The sequence below is a fragment of the Pongo abelii genome, chromosome 5 (assembly GCF_028885655.2).
Source record: "Pongo abelii isolate AG06213 chromosome 5, NHGRI_mPonAbe1-v2.0_pri, whole genome shotgun sequence".
Taxonomy (NCBI): Eukaryota; Metazoa; Chordata; class Mammalia; order Primates; family Hominidae; genus Pongo; species Pongo abelii.
This window is the reverse complement of record NC_071990.2, coordinates 28,026,588-28,048,572: the sequence shown is the minus strand read 5'-3', so window position 1 is coordinate 28,048,572 and position 21,985 is coordinate 28,026,588. Positions and strand designations below refer to the sequence as shown.

The following is a 21,985-nucleotide window of genomic DNA, read 5'->3' as shown; positions in this document are numbered from 1 at the left end:
CGCCTGTTGTCCTATTCGGAAGGCTGAGGCTGGAGGATTGCTTGAGTTTGGAGGTCAAGGCTGCAGTGAGCTGAGATCGCATCACTGCACTACAGCCTAGGTGAGAGAGACCTTGTCTTTAAAAAAATAAAAAATAAAAATCCAGTTGAGAAAATACTGCTTTCTTAAACTCTTGGTTTTTAGCAGTGTCTGGGGTTAAGAGAAAAGGGGATTGCCTATAATTAAAACTTTCACCGGGACTGACAGGTGTGGCTGGGGAATGCTTCTGGACTGAGGGGCAGAAGCTGTCTTAAGAATGCCCCTTCCTTTTTCTTAAATGCCAAACTTTGTGTGAGGTACTAACAGGTATCTCAGACTTAACATGTTCAATAAAAATAAAAAACAAAAACAAAAAATCCCTGCTCCAATTGCATTCTCCCATCACTGTTAAAGTAACTCCATTCTTTCATTCTTTCAGTTGCTTAGTGCCAAAACATTAAGTCTAAATAAAAATAAAATGAGTCAAAATAAAATAATTTTGAGACAGAGTCTTGCTCTGTCACCTAGGCTGGAGTACAGTCACCAGATCACGGCTTGCTGCAGCCTTGACTTCCCTGGGCTCAGGTGATCCTCCCCTCAGCCTTGTGAGGAGCTGGGACTATAGGTGCATGCCACCACACCTAATTTTTGTTGTTGTTGTTGTTCTTTGTAGAGACGGGGTTTCACCATGTTGCCCAGGCTGGTCTTGAACTCCGGAGCTCAAGCTATCTGCCTGCCTCAGCCTTCGAAGGTGCTGGGACTACAGGCATGAGCTACCACGCTGGGCCTTAAGAGACATTCTTGCCTCTTCTCGTTCTCTGTAGCTCTACATCTAATCCATCAGCAAAATCTTCTTGGCACTGCCTTCAATGCATATCTAGAATCTGATCACATCTCACCACCTCTGCTACCTTTATCTAAGCCATTCTCATTTCCTGTCTGGATTAGCTTTAATTCATTAATGCAAATAAAAACTAAAGAAAGCCTAAATAGCTCCTAACTGTTCAGCTCTCACCCTGGCCCCATATAGTCTATTGTAAGTTTTGACTTTTTAAAAACTGACATGTCATATCTTTCCTTAAAATCCTGTAATAACTTTCAATTTCACTCAGGATAAAACTCAAAAGTCCATAAACTGGCTTACAAGTCTGTTTCTTTTCTTTTCTTTTCTTTTTCAGGCAGAGTCTCACTCTGTCGCCCAGGCTGGAGTGTAACGGCATTATCTCGTCTCATTGCAACCTCCACCTCCTGGTTCAAGTGATTCTCTTGCCTCAGCCTCCTGAGTAGCTGGGACTACAGATGTGCACTACCATGCCTGGCTTATTTTTGTATTTTTAGTAGAGACAGGGTTTTGCCACGTTGGCCAGGCTGATCTCGAACTCCCGACCTCTAGTGATCTGCTTGCCTCGGCCTCCCAAAGTGCTGGGATTACAAGCACGAGCCACCACCCCCAGCTTGCTTACAAGTCTGTTTCTGCAGGCCCTCTCCCCTGTCTCTCTGATCTCATTTCCTACTACTGTCTCCTGGCCTTGCTGTTTCTCCAATGTCAGCACATTTGCAATGGCTGTACTCCCTTTTTGAGATGATGTTCTTAGGTAAAAAGCAAAAATATTTAATTTTCCCTTCGCTCATAGCATAGTCTGACATGTGCCTTCTTAGGTTACATTGTAGTTTAAGTAGTATAATCAGTTTGCATCACCAGACCCTGAAAAGTCAGGCATTATTTCTGAGGTTGAGGTTTTCTCATTCTTATGTTGGAGATTCACCTCACTCCAGACTGCCAGCAGATGAGAATGTGCCTGGCTGGTTGAGCTGTCAGCTGCTTTCAGAAATTCATGCAGAAAAGGGGCTATCATGATCAGGCTAAGATGCCAGAGAGGTCTCTCAGTTCACAAAGAACAGAAACCATTACTTGCTAGTGATATTGACACTGTGCATACTTGTGACCCAGCAATTGACTCCTGGGTATGTTCTCCAGAAAAACACTCCCAAAAGTGTTCACAGCAAGACTGTTTATTATAAAGAGTTGTTTAAAATGACCTTCATTTGAGGAATGAATCAATGACTAAGCACTGTACCGCAGTTAAAAGGGTGAACTAGACTTTCATATATTAATATGAATAAAACTCAAAAAGCAGAATGGCATAAAATGAGACATATTAACACAAGACCAGTTTTGTAAATCAAGTATTTAAGGATGGGAGAAACAGGATTGGGATAAAAGTAAAGGAGAAAAAGTGTGTAAGAATCAAAGCAAGGCCTCACACAGACCAGTGACTCTGATGTGCCATGAAGTGAGTTCATAATCAGTCCACACTGAGTACCCGAAGTTATTCATTGATCAGGTCTGGGAAGAGGGTAGAATCCTATGGCAAACTTAATTAGAGGCCCATCTGTAGGCGGGATTGAGACCAACCCATAAACAAAACCCTTGGAGTAGTCATTCAACAAGCATGTTTTGAGGGCCTTTTCTGTATCAGTCATTATTCTGTATATTAGAGACACAAAGATGAACAAGGCAATAAGATCTGTTGTTCATCATACTGCAGGTTCACACAGTCTATGCACATTTCTACATCTTTTTTTTTTAACAAAGGGATAGGAAATTTTGGGAAATGATTTGCCAAAACACACATATTTATTTGCAGCATTTCTGAGACTAACATCATAAAAAATAAAAGAGAGTAAGTCTGGAAGAAGTGATACACTTATTGGGTCCCAGGAATAAATGTCAAAATCATTCTTAGAAAAATTTTAATGAGTATTATGAATTCCAAACAAATAACAATATAGTCAATAATGTTTGGATTATCCAGGTTATAGTTATGTGATTAGTTATAAAGACTTACCTCTACTCTCTACCTCTACTACAGAAAATAAAAAGTTAATCATATCAAAGACAGTTAAATATCCATAGAGATTGGTCACAGAAGATTAATTCCTCAACTCTGCCCATGAAGTGACATGCTAATTTTTTTCTAATAACACTTGTCTTTAATTCCATAAAATAATGTCAGTTAAAGTGATTATACGCATTTGGTCTAATTTTTTTTTTTTTTACTGTCACCACTTCTACTTAATGGTCTTTTCCTTAATCATGACAGATGACATTGAAAAATTCCTCTACTATCTCTCTACCACATATTTGATTATTGAGGTTCATTTTTGTTGTGTATCCTTTGTTGCTTAGTAAAGGATGAGTTCATCAAAATGTTTTCTTACATTTGTCCAAGTCATAAAGCTTCTATCTAGTGTGGACTCTGATGCTGGATAAGATCTGAACTTTGACTGAAGGTTTTCCCACATAATTTACAAAGAGCTTTTCCCCATGCGGGAATCTTGATGCCCTTTAAGCAATGAGCTAACACTGTTAGCTTCCCTGTGGTCATATGCATACAGTTTTGCTCCAGTGTGGATTTTCTGATGTATAAGATTGAGCTTTTTTACATTTTTACATTTATAAATTTTCTCTCCAGCATGGGTATTCTGATGACTGATAAGTGCTAGCTTCCAAATAAAGGCCTTCCCTCACACACTACATTCATAATGGTGCTGCTCTCCAGTGTGGATTTTCTGGTGGGTGACCAGAGCTGAACCACAATGAACCTTTTACTATCTTCTTCAGACCAATAGGCTTTTTCTCCAGTGAAGATTCTCTGATGTTTAATAAGGCTGTTACAGCACTTTGAGGCTTGCTGTACCCACGAATATAGATAAGGCTCTTGTCCAAAATGAATTTACTTATGTTCAATAATACTGAGCTCACACAGAAGGCTTTCCACACTGAAGATATCCACAAGAGCTCTCTGATGTCTGACAAGATCCAGTGTCTGAAGATTTTGCCACATTCTTTACTCTCATGCAAGTCCTCTCCAGGATGGCTTCTGTGTTGTTTCATGGGACTTGGGTTTACACTGAAGATCTTTCCATGTTGAGGATATACATAGGGCTTTCCTCCAGTTTGGACATGCTGGTGTTTAAGTCAGGGTTGCTGGTGTCTTAAGGCTTTTTTAAATAGGGAGGGATATTTTCAGAAAAATGACTTTTCCACTAACTTTACATTGAGAGCCTTTACATTGTTTTATTACAGTTGCTGAAGTTGAAAATCACATGCAATCTGAAAGGAGGGTTTCCCACTCTCAGAGCATCGGCAGGACTGAATTTCAGAGCAAATTCTCCCAGATGTCTCAGGTTCCTTTATCAGTGATACTCTCCTTAGCTTTAGGCAATGTCTGTTGTGCTTCTTCAAAGGGGATCTCCCCTCACTTGGGAAAACTATTCAGAAGCCCATGAACTTGTTCAGTGTTGGGTCCCTGATAAATGTTTCTATTTAGTCCCCTGGACATCACTCTGTGTTGGACTTCTTCTGGAAAAGTCTTGCTTTGAAACAGACTCCTGTTTAAGGCCAGGAGACACCATCTGAAAGAACAAGTTGATTATGCAATTAGCACCTTTTTCCTGGAGACAGAAAGGAGAATTCTAATGTTAACATATATGAGTAGCCTACAGACAGAACCTACCTAAAACACACTCTTTATATATGAAGGCTGTAAGTGAGGATATATGTTTGCTTTTTCGTTGATTTCTGCTCTTATCTTTAGTACTTTCTTCCTTCAGCTTTCTTTGGGTTTATTTTCCTGTTCTGAAACAGTAGGTCTCAATAAATGGTGGACAGTAGTAGTAGTAGTAGTAGTAGTAGTATCACTAAAGTAAAACAGGAGAAGTAAAATAGAAGGAAGAGGATTGGGGAGATTCAATACTGATACAAGATCTAGTATGAAGACAATAACATAGGAAGCAGAAGATGAAAGAGGTCATCATATCAACATCAACAAAATATTTTACTATGTACTTGGAGAAAAGATAAGAAATTCAAAGCTGAAGGGGTATCAGAGAATATCTGGTCTGTTTACCTTATTTTTAAGGATACAGAAATTGAGGCCCAGGTATGGGGCATGAACCTAGGTAATATGGTTACTCAGAGGTAAAGACAGGATGAGACCAAGGGCTACTGAATCTCACTTTCAGAGTTTTTACTAGCACACCTCATATGACTCTTTAAAGCCCAACATGTTACATAGACACAAACCTTCAGATTAAAACTCTCATAATACAGCACTGTGGTTAAGAGAAAAGATTGTGAAGTCAGACTTCTGGTTTCAATTCCTGGCTCTACCATTTCCTAACTGCATGATCTTGGACAAGTTATTCAATGTCTCTGTTCTTCCAACTTCTTCAGCTGTAAAATGGGAATATAGAAGTATCTGTCTCTAAGCTGGAGTTTCTGAACAATAAAATAAGTGAAACTCTATCTCTACTAAAAATACAAAATTACAAAAATTAGCTGGGCATGTTGGAGGACACCTGTAATCCCAGCTACTCAGGAAGCTGAGGCAGGAGAATGGCTTGAACCAAGGGGGTGGTGGTTACAGTGAGCCGAAATCATGGCATTGTACTCCAGCTTGGGTGACAAGCATGAAACTTCATCTCAGAAAAAAAAAAAAATTGAAAACTTGTTATAGGCTTTGCCACATTCTTCAAACTTTTAGGATTTTTGTCCAGTATGAATTATGTGTAAGAAGGATTCAAAACTTCCTAAAAGCTTTGTCACATTCTTTATATTTGTAGGGTTTATGTTACATATGAACTCTCGTATTTAGTAAAAGTTGATGGCTGGTTAAAAACTTTCCCACATTCATCAAACTTATAATGTTTCTCTCCAGTATGAATTATCTTACACCAGAGAGTTTATACTAAAATATAATTTTGCAGATGCAGTAAATATAAAAAAATTAATTCAAAATTGTTTGTGTATAAATATCAAAGATTTTACAGTAGAATAACTAAGGCACTAACACTTCAGACATTACACTAAATCAGAGTGTTGAGTATAAAAACTAACTACTACAGTTTTCAGATAAATGATTTGTATGTAACTTTAAAAGGAGTAGATTTTTGGAAGCATTGTAATTACATTGAAAGTACACTTGTGTTGAATTTATTAAAATAAAATGTTCTGGCTTGTGATTCAAAAAAAAAAAAAAGAAGTATCTGTCTCATAGCATTGTTGTTCATTGAAAAAAAAAATATATATAGGCATTCAGGAAAAGCCCTGGTATAGAAAGCATACCACAAATATTGGCTATCAGAGTAGATACGCTATCTCAATAATAGATTATGTATTGTTATTACACACTGACTTCTTTGTAAGGATTATTTTCCCCACCCCACAGATACTAGGCTTGGTAATTTGACTTGTTTTAGCTAATGAAGTGTAAGTGACATACGCTCCTCCAGAGTAGCTAATTTAAATCCATCACATTGTCCTACAACTGTTTTTTCTATTGCTGTAAAAGAGCACATTCAAGGTAGGACTGCTCCTCCAGCCTGGGTCCTAGAGTAGAGAGAATGTATTGCACAGCTGCAACTGACCCATAACTGACGTGCAATAAGAATAAACCTTTGTTATTGAAAACCACTGAGATTTGGGAGGTTGTTGGTTACATGACAAAAAACTAATTGATCCTAATCAGCCCAAGATGACTTGTACAATCTCAAGCCATACTCAGGGCTGCAAAGAATCTATAAAGAATAATAATAATAATCCCTGCAGTCAAAAAACTCACAATCAAAGGAGCAGGACAAGAGAGACAGATACAAAGTAAAACAGGGCCGGGTGCAGTGGCTCACGCCTGTAATCCTAGCACTTTGGCAGGCCATGGAAGGTGGATTAGCTGAGCTCAGGAGTTTGAGACCAGCCCGGGCAACATGGTAAAACCTCATCTCTACTAAAAGTACAAAAATGAGCTGGGCATGGTGGTGCATGCCTATAGTCCCAGCTACTTAGGAGGCTAAGGCATGAGAATTGCTTGAAACTGGGAACTGGAAGTTGCCTCGAGTTGACACTGTGCCACTGCATCCCAGGCTAAGCAACAGAGCGAGAAACTGGCTCAAAATAAAAAAACAAAGCAAAAGGGAAGATGAATGTTCTAAGAAACAATGTGCTATGGGAGGTGAAAGAAGGGGAAGATTGGAAGTACTTACAGAAATGGAGATATGTTTGTTTAGAAATCAGACATCAATAGAGCTCAACCTAAAATGTTTTAATGAACTGTGCAACTTGTTCTAAACATCTTCTAGGCTGAAGCTTTCCTACTTTTTGATAAAGAAGTTTGGAATCCCAACTAAGCACCCAAACTGTGATGTAGAAGATCCAGAGTTTTTTCCTGAAGAACAAATTGTCTTTACTCAGAAATTCCTCTACTACTCATGCTCATGCTGAAGTGGGTTGGCTTTATAGCTGGGCAAGAATAAAGTTTAGCTATCTGTTCACACATCCATCCCCTAAATCATCACAAAAAGAATCTGAGGTAGCTATAAAGAATATGTGATCACAGATACTTGTCACAGAATTCAATCGTGAATCTTAAGCCAATACTTGCTTAATGTATGTGAAATCTGAGAGACACTACTTGATAATCATTTAACTTTCCATCCATTTAGATTCTTGAAGTCGAACCCTTTTGATTATCAAAAGCAAGATTATATAAAGCAAATCCCTGAACATACTCTCTTAGCATCATGTAGAAATGCTTCACTAAGTTAGAAATTTCATGGGAGAATGAACTAAAACTATATTCAATAGCATGGATCCATCTCACAATGTCAAAAGAAACAAGCCAGCCACAAAAGAGTTACATGGTATACACAAAGTTCAAAAACAGGCATAACTCATCATGGTGTTACAAGGAATCATGGGGATAAAGGCTTCTGGAAGGCTGAAAATATTATTTCTTGAGCTGGGTGTGGGCTACACAAGTGTGTTCACTTAGTTTAAGTGATAAAATTGTATGCTTATGATGTGTATATTGTAGGTGTGTTGTAATTTAATAGAACACAAGATTTTGTGGGATTGTTTTAGGGTTCACTATGACCCATTTTTTCTCTTTTTAAAACTATAGTTGAAGACACTATCTATTATTTAATATATTTTACATAGGGATTCAAGCAATATGTTTATTTGAATTTAGTTCCAGGAAAAAGTTCACCTCTGCAGTCAAAGACAGTTGCTTTCTTTTGTTAGGCAAATAAAAAACAATATAAAACAACATATTTTCCCTTTTGCTAATTGCCAGAAAACTTCAACTTCAGTGCTCAAGTGTATTAATCAATTATTTCTGAGAAAAATTTATCATCTGCAGTAGGTTGAGTGGTGGCCCCCAAAAAGTTATGTCTCTGTCCTAACCCCTGGAATCTGTGAATGTGACCTTATTTGAAAAAAGGGTCTTGGCAGGTAATTACTAAGTTTATGATCTCAACATGAGATCAGCCTGGAATATCCAGGTGGGCCCTAAATCCTGTGACAAGGATCCCTATAAGAGATAGGAAAGGAGAAGACAGAGAGGAGACAAAAGCTGGTGTGAATGCAAAGGCTGAGATTTGAGTGATGTGGCTACAAGCCTAGGATTCCTAGAATCTGGAAGACGCCAGGAAGTACCCTAGAGCTTTCAGATGGAGTGCAGCCCTGCCAACAACTGAATTTGGACTTTTGGCCTCCAGAGCAGTGTGAAAATAAATTTCTGTTTCATGCCACCAAGTTTGTGGTAATCTATTATGGCAACCCTATGAAACTAATACCATCTGAAGAATTCAAACAAGGGGACACTCTGCCTTCTTGTTTTAGCTATCAACAAGTTTCCTTTAGGGGCATCACAAAGGAATGGGGGCAGAAAAAGTGCCCCTTTTTGTGTGCTTTTTGGGGGTAATTTTTCTGTTTAAAATGGTACCCAAATATAGTGGTGAAGTGCTGTCTACTGTTCCTAAGTGCAAGAAGACTGTCATGTGCCTTACAGAGAAAATAGGTGTGTTAGATAAGCTTCATTCATGCATGAGTGATAGTGCTGTTGGCTATAAATACAATGTTAATGATTCAACAATTCAGTACATCCAGAAAAAGGAAGAGAAAATTTGGTCATCTGCACATGAGGTCACTAGGGAAAGTGCTAAAAAGCAACATCTACAGTGTGGGATGAAGCTAAGAAAAAGTCGGGCGTGGTGGTGCATGCCTGTAATCCCAGCTACTTGGGAGGCTGAGGCAGGAGAATCGCTTGAACCAGGGAGGAGGAGGTTGCAGTGAGCCAATATTGCGCCATTGCACTCTAGCCTGGGCAACAAGAGTGAAACTCCATCTCAAAAAAAGAAAAAAAAAAAAAATTAGAATTCATGAGATGACAACTAATTAAAGAAAAAAACCCAAGAACATTGAAACCCTTCTAAGTTAGTGCTGGCTGGCTCCCACGTTGATAGTGTGGAAAATGTTAAAGTTTCAGGCAAGATAGGTTCTAAAGATTAGAAGGCTATGGAATATTTTTAAAACATCTGTGTAGTATTATACAGAAAAGGATTATGTGGAAGAGCTGCTTTCCTTATTTATTTTTATTTTTTTATTTTTAGAGATAGGGTCTTGTTATGTTGCCTAGGGTGGTCTGAAACTTCTGGGCTCGTGATCCTCCTGCCCTATCCTCCCAATGTGCTGGGATTACAGGTGTGAGCCACCCTCTCAGCCAAGGAAGAGCTGCTTTCAAACCCTGATGGGACTGGCTTGTTTTACAAGGATGCTGGCGAACGAATATTTACAATGCAAATGACATATGGATTGATGAAAATATTATGACTACAGGCTCACAGGAATTTAACCCCCCATTAACTCTAGGAACAACAGTTCAGTACTCACTAGTTCAGTGTTTGTGGCAACATTATAAGACTCAACTAACTGTAAGTAATGCGAACTGACTGTATATAGTTGTTCCTCGGTATCTGTTGGGGACTGGTTCCAGGACACCTCAGCATGCACAGATCCCTTACATAAAACAGCATGGTATTTGCATATAACTACACATATCCTCCTATATACTTTTAAATCATCTCAAGGTTACTGATCATACCTAATTTAATGAAAATGCTACGTAAATAGTTGTTATACTGTATTTTAAAAATGTTCTATTATTTTAGAGATCAGCTATCAATGGAGCTCAACCTAAAATGTTTTACTGAACTGTGCAACCACCAAGTAAGACTTGTTCTAAAGTCTTGTTTTTATGCAAGTTAAACAGGGTCAAGAAAATGTGAAACCCTTCTCAGCTAGTGCTGGTTGGCTCGCACATAGGTAGTGTGAAAAATGTTAAATTTTCAGGCAAGGCAGGTTCTGAAGATCAGGATCAAGATAACTGTTTTATTTATTTATTTATTTTTATTTTATTATTTTTTTGAATACTGACAATACACGGTTGAATCCATGGATGTGGAACCTGTGGATGGAAAGAGCCAATTTCTGAGGGTAACAAATGGGAAAATGATTTCGTTTGAGTCTAAGAGGTTGGCAGCTTTCTATTTCTCTTCTGCTGAGTGTAGCCAAAGAAGTGAATGGTTAGCACAGGCTTGGAATATCCAAGTCTCAAAAATGTTGGAGGTATGAGAGAAGGGTAATCTCAAGATGAGTCACTGGAGAAAGGAACCTACAGTTAAGGTCACAGCAGGCCTTCCAGACAAAGATGCCAGCTATTACCACTTCTTTTTATCATGGTAGTAGAGGTCATACTAATGTAATAAGGGGGAAAAAAAGTATAAAGATTTGAAAGGAAGAAATACAACTGTCATTATTTGCAAATGGTATATGTAAAGACCAAAAATATCTATGTGTTATTGGAATGCTGGCTACAAAGTCAATATATAAAAATCAATGCTAAGTCTCTGTAAACAGAAAGTAAATTTTTAAAAATGACACTACTAACAATTACACGGAAGAAATGTCAGATGTCTAGAAATAAATCTAATACAGATGATCAAGACCGACACAGAAAACCATAAAATATTATTGGGAAAAATTAAGACCCTGAAGAAATGGAATGCTATACCATGTTCATGAATTAGAAAATTCATGCAAGAATGTTGATTCTCCCCATTAATCTATAGATTCAATACACTCTCAATCAAAATCTCAATAATTTTTTAGAAGGGAGTGGGTCAAATTTGACAGCTGATCCTAAAATTTATATGTAAATGCAAAGAACTAGGAACAGCCAAGACACTTATGAAGTAGGAGAAGAAGGTGGTAAGAACTAAGCTGATGCAGAAAGAACTGAGCTGCCAGGTGTTGTGGTGGTCAGTTAAAACATGCCAAAATGATAAGGTATCAGTCAAGCTTTCGATCAGCAGTAGCATTAGCAAGAGGCTCAGCAGGAAAAAGTGCTGGCTCCTGCAGTGTTACATTCTTACCCACGGAACAGAGTCAAGCAAGCATCAAAACAATCAGCAAAGATATGGGGATCATCTCGCTACTATGAGAAACCTAAATAAAAGGCTCCAGCCATTTTATGGGCCTAAGGGCTGGGAGGAGAAAGAGGGAAAAGTGCTAGGAGTGGAAAAGTACTAAATATTGAAAGTGAAGACAAGTGGCATCAAGGTTCCTGATCCCAGTAAAAAGGTCTCAGAATTGTTTAGAGGAGGCCACCAATAAAGAGACCTCCAAATAGAGGTGCTTGGACTAGGAATGCAGATACACCTAAGAGCACGGCTGGGCTGGGGGTCTGGGTCCTTGACTGCAACTTTCTTTAGAGACTGCAATGCATTGGCTGTGCCCCAAGTCTGGCATGGGGAGGGTAGCTTTCCTTCATGAGGTGTATGGCCTTTGTAACTGCCTATGGTTGGGCCTGAAAAATGACACATAGAAATTTGGCATGGAGTCTGACTCTTCAAGTAGGATGATTTGCTCCACTGGATACCAGAACAATGTAAAGCTATGATAATTAGGAAAATCTGGTATTGATGAAGGGAGAGCCAAATAAAGCAATGGAAAATAACAGAGAAACCAGAAACAGATCCATGCATTTTTGGAAAATTAATTAATGACAAATTGGCACTGTAGAACAGTGGGAAATGACAGGCATTCCCATAAGTGATGAAGGATGAAAAGAATATCCATATGGGAAAAGAATGAAATTAGACTTTACCTCACTCAGGCAGAAAAATAAATTTCAAATGGATTACAGATATAAATGATAAAGCAAATTAGAAAACTTTTTAAAATGGTAGAGATTATCTTCATGATCTTAAGGGAGAGAAAGAATTATTCAAAAGACAGAAAACAAGACACACACGAAAGAAAAAGATTGATAAATAGGACTATACTAAAATTAAAAACATATATTCATCAAAAGACACCATTAACAGAATAAAAGGCAAGCTATAAAGATGGAGATAATATTTGCATCCTCTATGAAAAGAGCTCATATCCAGAATATATAAATAATTCCTATAAACATGTAAAAAAATTGAATAGGAACTTTCCAAAAGAATACCAAACAGTAATAAGTAAGCAAGCAAGCTAACCTACTCTTAATCCAAGAGATGTCACCTCATCTTTCAAGGTTACTAGCTGCATGACAATAAAAAGTGGCCTGAGTAAGAGCTGCCATGCCCTTGCAATGCTGGCACACCCAGTAAGACATGTAGGAGTGCAAGGCCCAAGGAGGATGGTCTCTCCCAAAAATGGTACACCGAGTTACAACATAAAATGGGTTTCTTACCGCACAAAATGTTTGAAGAAACACGGGCCTAAAGAATATATTTCATACTTCTTAGCACAACAAAGAATGTCATGGTCTGGTCATAATATACTACTTTCATATGCATATTCTATGATTCTTGAAATATAATCAAGGTCCGTGAAAACTTACTTCTTTATCCCCAGATGCACTGTGCTTTTTCACATGCTGTTCTCACTGACCTTCCCTCATCCTTCTTTATACCATGTGGCTCAAGAACTCATTCTTTTCCTCCAAGCTTTCATCCTCCTCCAAAGCCTTTTCAATTGTTTTCGTGACTCATTGTTAAACCTTCAGTGCAAAGTACTCTACAAATCCAGCGGCTTTATCACAGTATTTGTTGTTTCTCTTCTCCCTGTCACCAAATAGCCTGTGAGCCCCAAGATTAGGGTGCTTTTTTCACTTATTTTTGTATTCCTAGCACCTGGCACAAGACCCAACCTAAAACAAATAATCACTAATACCTTACTTTGAGCTCAAAAGGAATAACCACAGTACACATATCCTGATTGCTTAATGGTTACATTCTTCAACAAAATAAATTTATTTTCAGAAATAGCTCCTCCTTCAAAGTCTTCAGAATACCACTCACTGCTTAGTATTTATAGCTGTGCTGGTTTGGAGTGGGATATGGCATCACTTTCAGTGCTGATCCCAAAAGGGTATCCTCCACCCAGATGACTGTCTGTAAACCTCCATTCTAGAAACAAACCAAGATAGGTGGGGTTAGAAAGGTAAACACTAAAAACATTGAAGGTAACAGCACAGAAATGGGGTGACAGGTCAAATCAAGGAAAACCTAGTCTCCTTCAACTGGCAAAGACAGGAAGAAGCAGGGCAAAAGAATTCACACATGAACTCAGCAAAGCAAAGAGAACTTCCTGAAGCCCTTCACTTCTGCTATAAGTATAGTATGTGTTTTACCTTCTCCAATGTGCCCCATTCCCTGAGTGAGGTCCATTTCCTCAACGTGAGCTCCAGAACCATGATCTTCTTTGCCTTCAATCCCCATATCCAGGCCTTGGGCAGGGCTGTAGGCACTACTCCAATACCAGAGGCTTCATCATGTGCTTTTCCATATGCGTCTCTGACCTTAGTGCCTACTGGCCACAAGTTGGCTCAGAGCTTCATGAGGTCCAGTGTGTTTTACAGCTGACTTGCCTGAAGTGATTAGGATAATTCATGGAAACTGTGCATCCCTTTGCAACACAGAGCCTCTTTCTGAGAAGTGAACACCTTTTCACCTTCCCAGAGAGTGTTCTCTATAATCTATTCCAAATGTGAACCACCAAAGCTATCTGTAATTTCTATCGATGTGACATATTCATCACGAACCTCAAATGAATTAAATTTCAGGAATAAAAAATTTCAGGACTATTACTCAGGAGGGAGAAATCACTGTTAAAATAGAAAAATAGCCTAACCCGGTGGCTCATGCCTGTAATTCCAGCACTTAGGTAGGATAAGGTGGGAGGATCGCTTGAGCAGGGGAAGTGGAGACCAGCCTGGGTAACATAGTAAGACCTTGTCTCTACAAAAAATAAGAAATTAGCAGGCATAGTGGTGCACACCTGTAGAACCAGCTATTTGGGAGGCTGAGATGGGAGGATCACTTGAGCCCAGGAAGCTGAGGCGGCAGTGAGGTGGGATCACACTACTGCACTCCAGCCTGGGTGACAGAGCAAGACCCTGTTTCAAAAGGGGGAAAAAAAAAAAAAAAAAAGAAAGAAAAAGAAAAATAGTAACAAAGTAATTTTAAAGTCCAGATTTCTCTCCTGAGTTTCACATGTGCAAATACAGGCTTTGGGGATTAGTGTTAGGAAGTTAAATTATGGTCTGGTGGACAGCTCTAGTGGGATTCCCATAGACACAGCAAAAACATTTACAAAATCAAACTCACCTCTCAAATCTGAGCACTCTTGGTTGACATTAGGTATCAAGCTTCACATAGTCATCCTAAAACCAACACTGACCTTGAAAATTCCCCAAGTGTCCCATTATTATAACTCTGAGCTTTTGCATATATGATACCACACACAGCAGTGACCTATGATCAGCTATGAGCAAGGGTCAGAAGTCAGAAACACTTAAATCTCCTTGGGAAGTTTTTGTTTTTGTTTTGTTTGCATTGGTTGAGGAACCTCAGTGAAACTCAAAGGCTTATTGAGTCAGTAAGTCAAAAGGTTTAAGGCTTTTTGACTATGCAAGAATCACCCTGAAAAATTATCTACTGGGATTCCTCCTAAAGATATGCTCTACCTTCTGCCAAGAAGTCGCACACACATCTAATCATCCTAAGAGCATAGCGGTACATCAAAGGCAAAGAAAGATAAATGGGTTGGTATTTTCCAGATTCAGCTAAGGATATGTCCTTCCTCTCTCACCAATTGCTTCCAATTTCAAAATCTAATGCTTTATCTGTAACACCAACAGCAAGAAAACAACAACAAAAGTCTTGCTCATAAGAGGAAAATGTTTGAATTGCTAGTTTGCTCTAAGCCAACACAAACTACATTATATACTATATGGTTTTTAAATGGCTTTACCTTATGAGTTGCAAAATTACATTCTCAGAAGTAGATGTGATTTTAGAGCCTTAGAAACAATGCTGATGGAGTTACTTTTCAGTGATTTCTCACTTCAGTATTTCAAGAGTGAAGTGTCACTTAAGGCATTACCTTTAACCATACTCTTCTTTCGATGGTATCTTCTGATGTAACAAAAGCCCTTTGGAATATATTTGCCACATAAATCACTGATGACACTTTCCTTTGGCATGTATTTTCTGGTGTTTAGTAAGGTTAGAACTCCCACGGAAAGCTTTCCCACACTCTTCACACTCATATGGTTTCTCTCCAGTATGGATTCTCTGGTGATGAATAAGCGTTGAGATCTGGCTGAATGCTTTTCCACACTCTCCACACTCATAAGGCTTTTCTCCAGAGTGAATCCTCTGGTGATTAATAAGTGCTGAGTTCACATAGAAGGCCTTCCCACATTCCTTACACTCATACGGCTTTTCTCCTGTATGGATTCTCTGATGCTTGATGAGGGCTGAGCTCACACTGAAAGCTTTTCCACACTCATCACACTCATAAGGTTTCTCACCAGTATGGATTCTCTGATGTTTGATAAGGTCTGAGCTTACACTAAATGCTTTGCCACACTCATTACATTCATAGGGTTTCTCTCCATTGTGGATTCTCTGATGTATAATCAGGTGTGCCCTTACACTGAAGGCTTTCTTACACTCATGACAAATATAAGGCTTCTCACCAGTGTGGATTCTTTCATGCACAGTGAGGGTTGAGCGCACGCTAAAGGCTTTTCCACAGTGATCACACTCATAGGGTTTCTCTCCAGTGTGGATTCTCTGATGTCGAACAAGGCCTGAGCTCTGGGCAAACTTCTTTCCACATTCATTGCATTTATACCGTCTTTCTTCCATGTGCCTACCCTCATGCCTTTCTAACTGGTCCTCATACTGAGAGACTTTTTCATACTCAGGAGTTTGTAAAGTATCCCCATTATATATGCTAGGGACCTTCTGGTGTGGGTCCATCCTTAGAAAAACCTTCCCTTCAGAGTTGACACCTTGTTCACACCTCTGGCCTTGATTCCTAAAATAATAAACAGACCTTTGAAATGTGCTTTATTCCCCGTTGCTAAAGCAATATAATATGATACAGACTAGAGCTCTCAAACATGTTCAGTAATCCCAGGACAAATCAATCATATGGCACTCACATAAAATGTTTTCACTCAGCCTGTATCATGTCTCAATAACATCAAATAACTGTTGGAATGAATATCTGACTCAAACGGCTATTTAAATATATCTTCATGGCACACGCCTATCCTCCCAGCTACTTGGGAGGCAAAGGCAGAAGGATCACTTGAGTCTGGGAGATTGAGGCTGCAGTGAGCTATGATCATGCCACTGCACTTCAACCTGGGCAACAGAGCAAGACTCTGTGTCAAAAAATATAAATGAATAAATAAAATATCCTCTATAAAGGCATCTAAAACATACACATACAATGTGGAATATAAATGAATATAAAAATAATATATAGTTCCTACTTTTAAAGGTGAATCATATATAATTAAATTGAAAAACAAGACAGAAATGCAAGAGATTTGCAGATAGAGCAGATGAAGGAGTATGGGAATAGAAATGGCAACAGAAACAAGTTCAACTGATAAGAAGTTTGGAAAAATGACAATAACACCATTAACAGGTATGTTTTACCGCCCACAGAAGTCCATACTATTCAAGATGGAAGAGAGACATGGGGACCAAAAAAGCTCTGCTCATTGCTACGCCACTACTATTTCTGCAGCTGTTGTTGCTATGATAAACAGTATCTCAGCAACAGGGATGCTTTGTCTCTGCTGGAACTGTGACAGAATAAACCCTTCACCTCTCCAAAGAAAAGGGATGGCTGCTACTTTCTTGGGAACAAACCCAGTTTTGTGTCCAAACTTGATAAAATTTTTGCTCCCAACTCAAATTACACTAATCACCCCTCTCTGCCTTTTTCCACCTTACAAATTGTTTTATGTCTCGACAGTTATAAGTTAACAGTATGCACCCTTAAGATGATGAGAATGGCACTTCACCTTTGTGGTCTTCCTCCCCAGAATATATAACCTCAGTATAATAATGACAAAAACAGTTAAATCCCAATTGAACAATATTCTACAAAACGAACAAACAACAATATGAACAACAAAAACCAACACAAAGCAGAACTGAGGATACAGGACCAAGAGAAAATAAGGTCTCCATTCCTGCACCCCACTTTCGGAAATTTAGCCCTGTCAGAAAAGCAAGTCGGAGTCACTCCTGTAATTAGGAGTCTTAAGAGCCTCAGAGACAGCCAAGGACAGGACTCAAGACATCAGCCTGTCCCAGCCATCCTCTCTCCCAGGGTTTCTGAGGGTCTACTCTGCCAGTGCAGAAGGGCTAGGCAGGAGATGGTGTAGTGAAGGGAAAGAAAAATAAGAGGGAGGATGATAGAGAGGGAGGAAAAGGGAGGAAAGAGAAAAGAGGAGGAGTGTGAGAAAGCGGGTGGAAGAGGGGAGGGGTGGGGAAGGATGGAGGGAAAAGGCAGGCCTGAGGCGACCTGGCGCAGTACATAGTTTCTCCCATCCTCCGAGGGTGTCCACCCCAGGGCACACGCAAAACTCTAGAAGAAAGTCAAGAGGGAACTCACCTGAAAAACTGAGATTAGACTATCTGACCAAGCGATTGAGGACAGCTGTTGGCCTAGAAAGCTTGACTTTGACTTAACTGCGGATCCCGCGCCTGGGCATCTGGTCATTTACTCTAGGATCCTGGAGGCTTCCCTCTCAGTAGTTTGTGAGCTGACCAGAATGGACCGTGTGAAGAAAGGATTGCTTACTCCCAAGAAGGCATTTTATGCTTTTTATCTCATTTAATCCTACAGGGCAGACATTAAGTCCTCCTCGCACATATATAAAAACTGAGAAGCAAATAAATTTTCCGAGGTCAGGCACCTGTTAAAACGGCCAAGATGAAATTTCAATCTAGGGCTTGCTTCCCAGATTAAGCCACTTTACGGCTCCTCAGGGGTTAATACTCAGCCAGTAATCTCCAAATTAATTTGTAAATTCAACACTATTCCCATGAAAATATCAACTTTTTAGAAGATTTTAATGTTCACCTAGAAGACTAAACATGCAGGACTACCTGGGGAAACTGAGAAAGAGGGGCACTTGTGCTAAAGAACTTACATATTATAAAGCCTTAATACTTAAAGTGTGTAGTACTCATGATAATGGAACAGAAGGCCCAGAAATAGACACATAAATTTAGCATATGATAAAGGTAGCAAATAAGTTAAAAAAAAAAAAAAAGTGAACTCTTCAAATGCATGGTGAGAACTGGATAACCATCTGGAAAGATGATAAATTAGATTTCTATCTTACTCTATAAACTAAGATATATTCCAAATAAACCAGTTTTACATGTTATAAATGAAACCATAAAAGTACCAGAGGAAAACATGAGGTGAGTCCTTTATAACCTCAGAATAGAAAGGCCCTCCTCCTGGCCGGGCGCGGTCGCTCACGGCTGTAATCCCAGAACTTTGGGAGGCCACGGTGGGTGGATCATGAGGTCAGGAGTTCGAGACCAGCCTGACCACATGGTGAAACCCTGTCTCTACTAAAAATACAAAAATTAGACGGGCATGGTGGTGCGTGCCTGTAATCCCAGCTACTCAGGAGGCTGAGGCAGGAGAATCGCTTGAACCCGGGAGGTGGAGGTTGCAGTGAGCAGAGATGGCACCACTGCACTCCAGCCTGGGTGACAGAGCAAGACTCCATCTCAAAAAAGAAAAGTCCTCCTCCTTATGAGCCAATATCCAGAGATCATTAATGAAAAGATTGGTAAACTTGACCCACATAGAATAAAAACTCCTGTGAGGTAAAAAAAACAAACAAAAGCACTTTAAGCAAAGTCAAAGACAAAAAAATGGAAATATATTTACAATTTCTATTTCTGAAAACTGGCAGCCAAGATGAAGCTCCTGAATGATAAAAAAAAAAAACAAGTGTAAATGGCAGGTCTGAGCTGGATTCTCTCCTGCTCCAGCGTCACTCTGAACTTAATCAGACTCTGCTAAGCATTCACAACTCACTTATCCTGATCCTGTCATACAGCAGTTGTTGTTAAGTCACCTCAGGTCTCTTACTTCCAGAATCCCCAGAAGACCACAAAACGTCAAAGTTTAGCACAACTCTCCTGTAGAGGGAAGAGTCTGTCATTAACACTTCAGTGGCATATTCCTGGGTGACACTAGAGAATAACTCTTATTCTCCCTCTGCTTCCAGAGCTGGCATTTCTTGCCTACTTCCTGACCGTATCCAACAGCTGGGGCCAGAAAAAATTAAACACATGAATTTATCAAAGATTCGCTGTGGAAATGAATAAATCAGCAGAACAGGCTAATCCCAGGGAGGTAAGGAAAGTAAGAAATAATTACAACAAATACCTGGATAGCACTTCCTATGTAGCAGGTACTGTTCATGTAATCCTCATAACAACTCTAGACAGGTGCTTTTATTATCCCCACTGACAGATGACATATAGGCACAGAAAGATAAAATGACTTGGCCAAAATCACAGGTAGTCTGGCTTCTGACTTACGTGCTTAAAAAGCAGGGAAAAAAAAGGGAAGAATCCCTAAGAGATCAAAAGTTTAAGATGATAATATCTCTCCCCACCTGCTGTCTGGATTCACTCAATTCCTTGAAATCATCCAGCTTAGCCACTTCCCCAAGGAAAATCCTTCCTCCCCTGGCCAGTGCTGCTCCCTCTCCCAGACCTGGTGTTCCTCAGATAGGATGATCAGGAACTGGCCTCAGCCACTGTCAACTGGGCTGCTGGAGCCAGCTTACAGAACGCTGGCCTGTGGAGTTTTCTCATTAACAGAATCCTTGGAACCAGCGAAACCATCTCCTCTAAAGATGCAGTCATGCAGCTTTTCCTGTAATTGAAGAGTCTTCAGGAACGCTTCTGTAAAAGAAACATTATTTTACTCAAAGAAAAAGCAAAGATTGCCATAGATGTTACACTACTAAGGGTTATGGGGGGAAAGAAGTGCAATGTTAAATAAGGAGCTAATGTGCAAAAGGCTCTCAGATCACATGCTGGGGACAGCAGGTCTGCAGTGGTAATCTGCCCCATTGCCTTTAAGCACTGCTTGGGATAGCGGAAGGGCTCATGAGAGAACAGCATTAAGGTTGCTGTAAGGTGGTCCTGGCGTGGATGGAAGTGACTGCTAAAGGGAAGGGTAGCCATTTATTGCCAGGCTGAAGTAGAGAGAGAATAAATTCTGCATTCAAAATGAAATGTCACGGGCACAATTAAGTGGTGGAAGAAGCCTCTCCTGAAGAACATTTATCTCCTGAACATTTATTTCCAATTATTTGCATTTTCCCCCTTTTGTCTGAAAAAAGAGAGCTGAAGATCTGGTGGGCAGTGATAGCAATTGGTACCAGAATCACACTTGTAGTTGGTACTCAATGAAGCTCTGAAGACGGCAGTAAAAACCAGGGTTGTAACTGAAAGGGAAGTAGTCCCAACTCTGGGCCCCTGCAGCACTAAATCTCGAGGAAAAACCCTTTCCTGGAAGACTGCATTTGGATACAATCCCCACCGTCCCAGGAGGGGGTTGCCTCTCCTGGAGTTCCTGCACACGTTCCACCCAGGCAGGCGCGGAGAGAGGAGGTCTGAGGGGTTGCAGCTGTGCAACACCCACCCAAGCGACAACCAAATGCATACCAGCGTTTCTCTGCCTGTGAGCAGCGACCACCTCCGAGGCCTCGCCGCGGGGCGGAAGTCCCTCTCAGTACTTCCGGGGCGTGTCCCGGAAATTTCTGGGCGGGGCCTGGCTGCGCTCCAGGTTGCCAAACAGGGTTTGAAACCTCCACCTGTCCCGGCCGCGGTGCAGGCAGGGCCTAGCCCGGGAGCGATTTGCTCCGGACCGTCGGCAATGCTCAGACTTCCTATCTCACCTCTCCCGAAGGTTGATTTTGCTTCCTGAGTTTTATCCAGGGCAGGACCACCCGTGTATGTCGGAATTTAAAGATAGTGCAGTTGGTGAAATTTCTCGTGTGGTCCCTACAGGGTCCCTTAAAGCGACACACGGGGCCACAGAACTCTAGTCTTAATTATTAGTGATCTGAAAGCCAACACACTATATCCTGTGTGCTTTCTCAAAGATTAGAGACAAGAACCAAGAGCAATATTTTCAAAACATGACTGCGATACTGCAAAATTTCTCCGGCTATTCAATTATTTATGAAAGAATTTAACTCAAAACACTGTGGTCAGTAAATATACTGGTTTGGATATAAAGATGATAAAAGGAGTAATTCCTAAAATGAAACATTACAGGTGGAGGCACAAAGTTTGAATCCATCTTATGGCAGAGCATGAATTAATATACAAGGGTCACACCTGAGAGCATAACTAGGGGAGAAAAGAAATGGGCAAAGCCCCAGGAAACCTAACCAAGTGGCCTCTTTGAGCCTCCATTTACAGAATAATGGATTGCAACACTAAACCTAGCATTCTAAACTATGAATATTTAAATATGACAGAGCAAGCAGTTATGTCTTTGGTGTATTACACATTTAAACTGATTTTCTAACTTGGGTTGAACTTTTATTTTGAGACCTCTGTCGCCCAGTGGCATAATCATAGCTCACTGCAAAGGCTCAGGGGATCCTCCCACCATATTCTTTTGAGTAGCTGGGACTACTGATGCATCCCACCACATCCGATTAATTTTTTTATTTTTTAACTTTTTTTTGTAGAGACAGTCTTGCTG

General features: G+C 40.0%; 1 protein-coding gene and 1 long non-coding RNA gene across 12 annotated transcripts in view; one reads left to right on the top strand and one right to left on the bottom strand.

The window, feature by feature from the left end:
* Positions 1 to 17,457, top strand: part of LOC134761656 (uncharacterized) — a 40,983-nt gene extending 23,526 nt beyond the window's left edge. Inside the window, exon 3 of the long non-coding RNA XR_010140615.1 lies at positions 16,882 to 17,457. This is a non-coding gene — a long non-coding RNA (uncharacterized LOC134761656). The remainder of the gene's footprint in view (positions 1 to 16,881) is intronic.
* On the bottom strand, positions 1,227 to 21,974 carry LOC103890849 (zinc finger protein with KRAB and SCAN domains 8-like). Of its 11 annotated transcripts, XM_054558582.2 has the most exons (9): positions 20,935 to 21,974; positions 19,875 to 20,166; positions 19,289 to 19,392; positions 19,139 to 19,177; positions 15,167 to 16,240; positions 13,545 to 13,781; positions 13,213 to 13,320; positions 4,539 to 4,660; positions 1,229 to 4,437 (listed from the first exon to the last, which is right to left on the bottom strand). In XM_054558582.2, the coding sequence occupies exon 5, from the start codon at positions 16,180 to 16,182 to the stop codon at positions 15,373 to 15,375; it is 810 nt and encodes a 269-aa protein (XP_054414557.1). In that variant the 5' UTR covers positions 16,183 to 16,240; positions 19,139 to 19,177; positions 19,289 to 19,392; positions 19,875 to 20,166; positions 20,935 to 21,974; the 3' UTR covers positions 1,229 to 4,437; positions 4,539 to 4,660; positions 13,213 to 13,320; positions 13,545 to 13,781; positions 15,167 to 15,372. The 11 variants fall into 11 exon arrangements, with proteins under 11 accessions (XP_054414550.2, XP_054414552.2, XP_054414548.2 ...); XM_054558575.2 differs by lacking the exons at positions 19,139 to 19,177; positions 19,289 to 19,392; positions 19,875 to 20,166; positions 20,935 to 21,974 and adding exons at positions 12,753 to 12,975; positions 16,873 to 16,979 and having other exon boundaries at positions 1,227 to 4,437; XM_054558580.2 differs by lacking the exons at positions 19,139 to 19,177; positions 19,289 to 19,392 and having other exon boundaries at positions 19,643 to 20,166.
* Between the last annotated feature and the right edge of the window lie 11 nt (positions 21,975 to 21,985).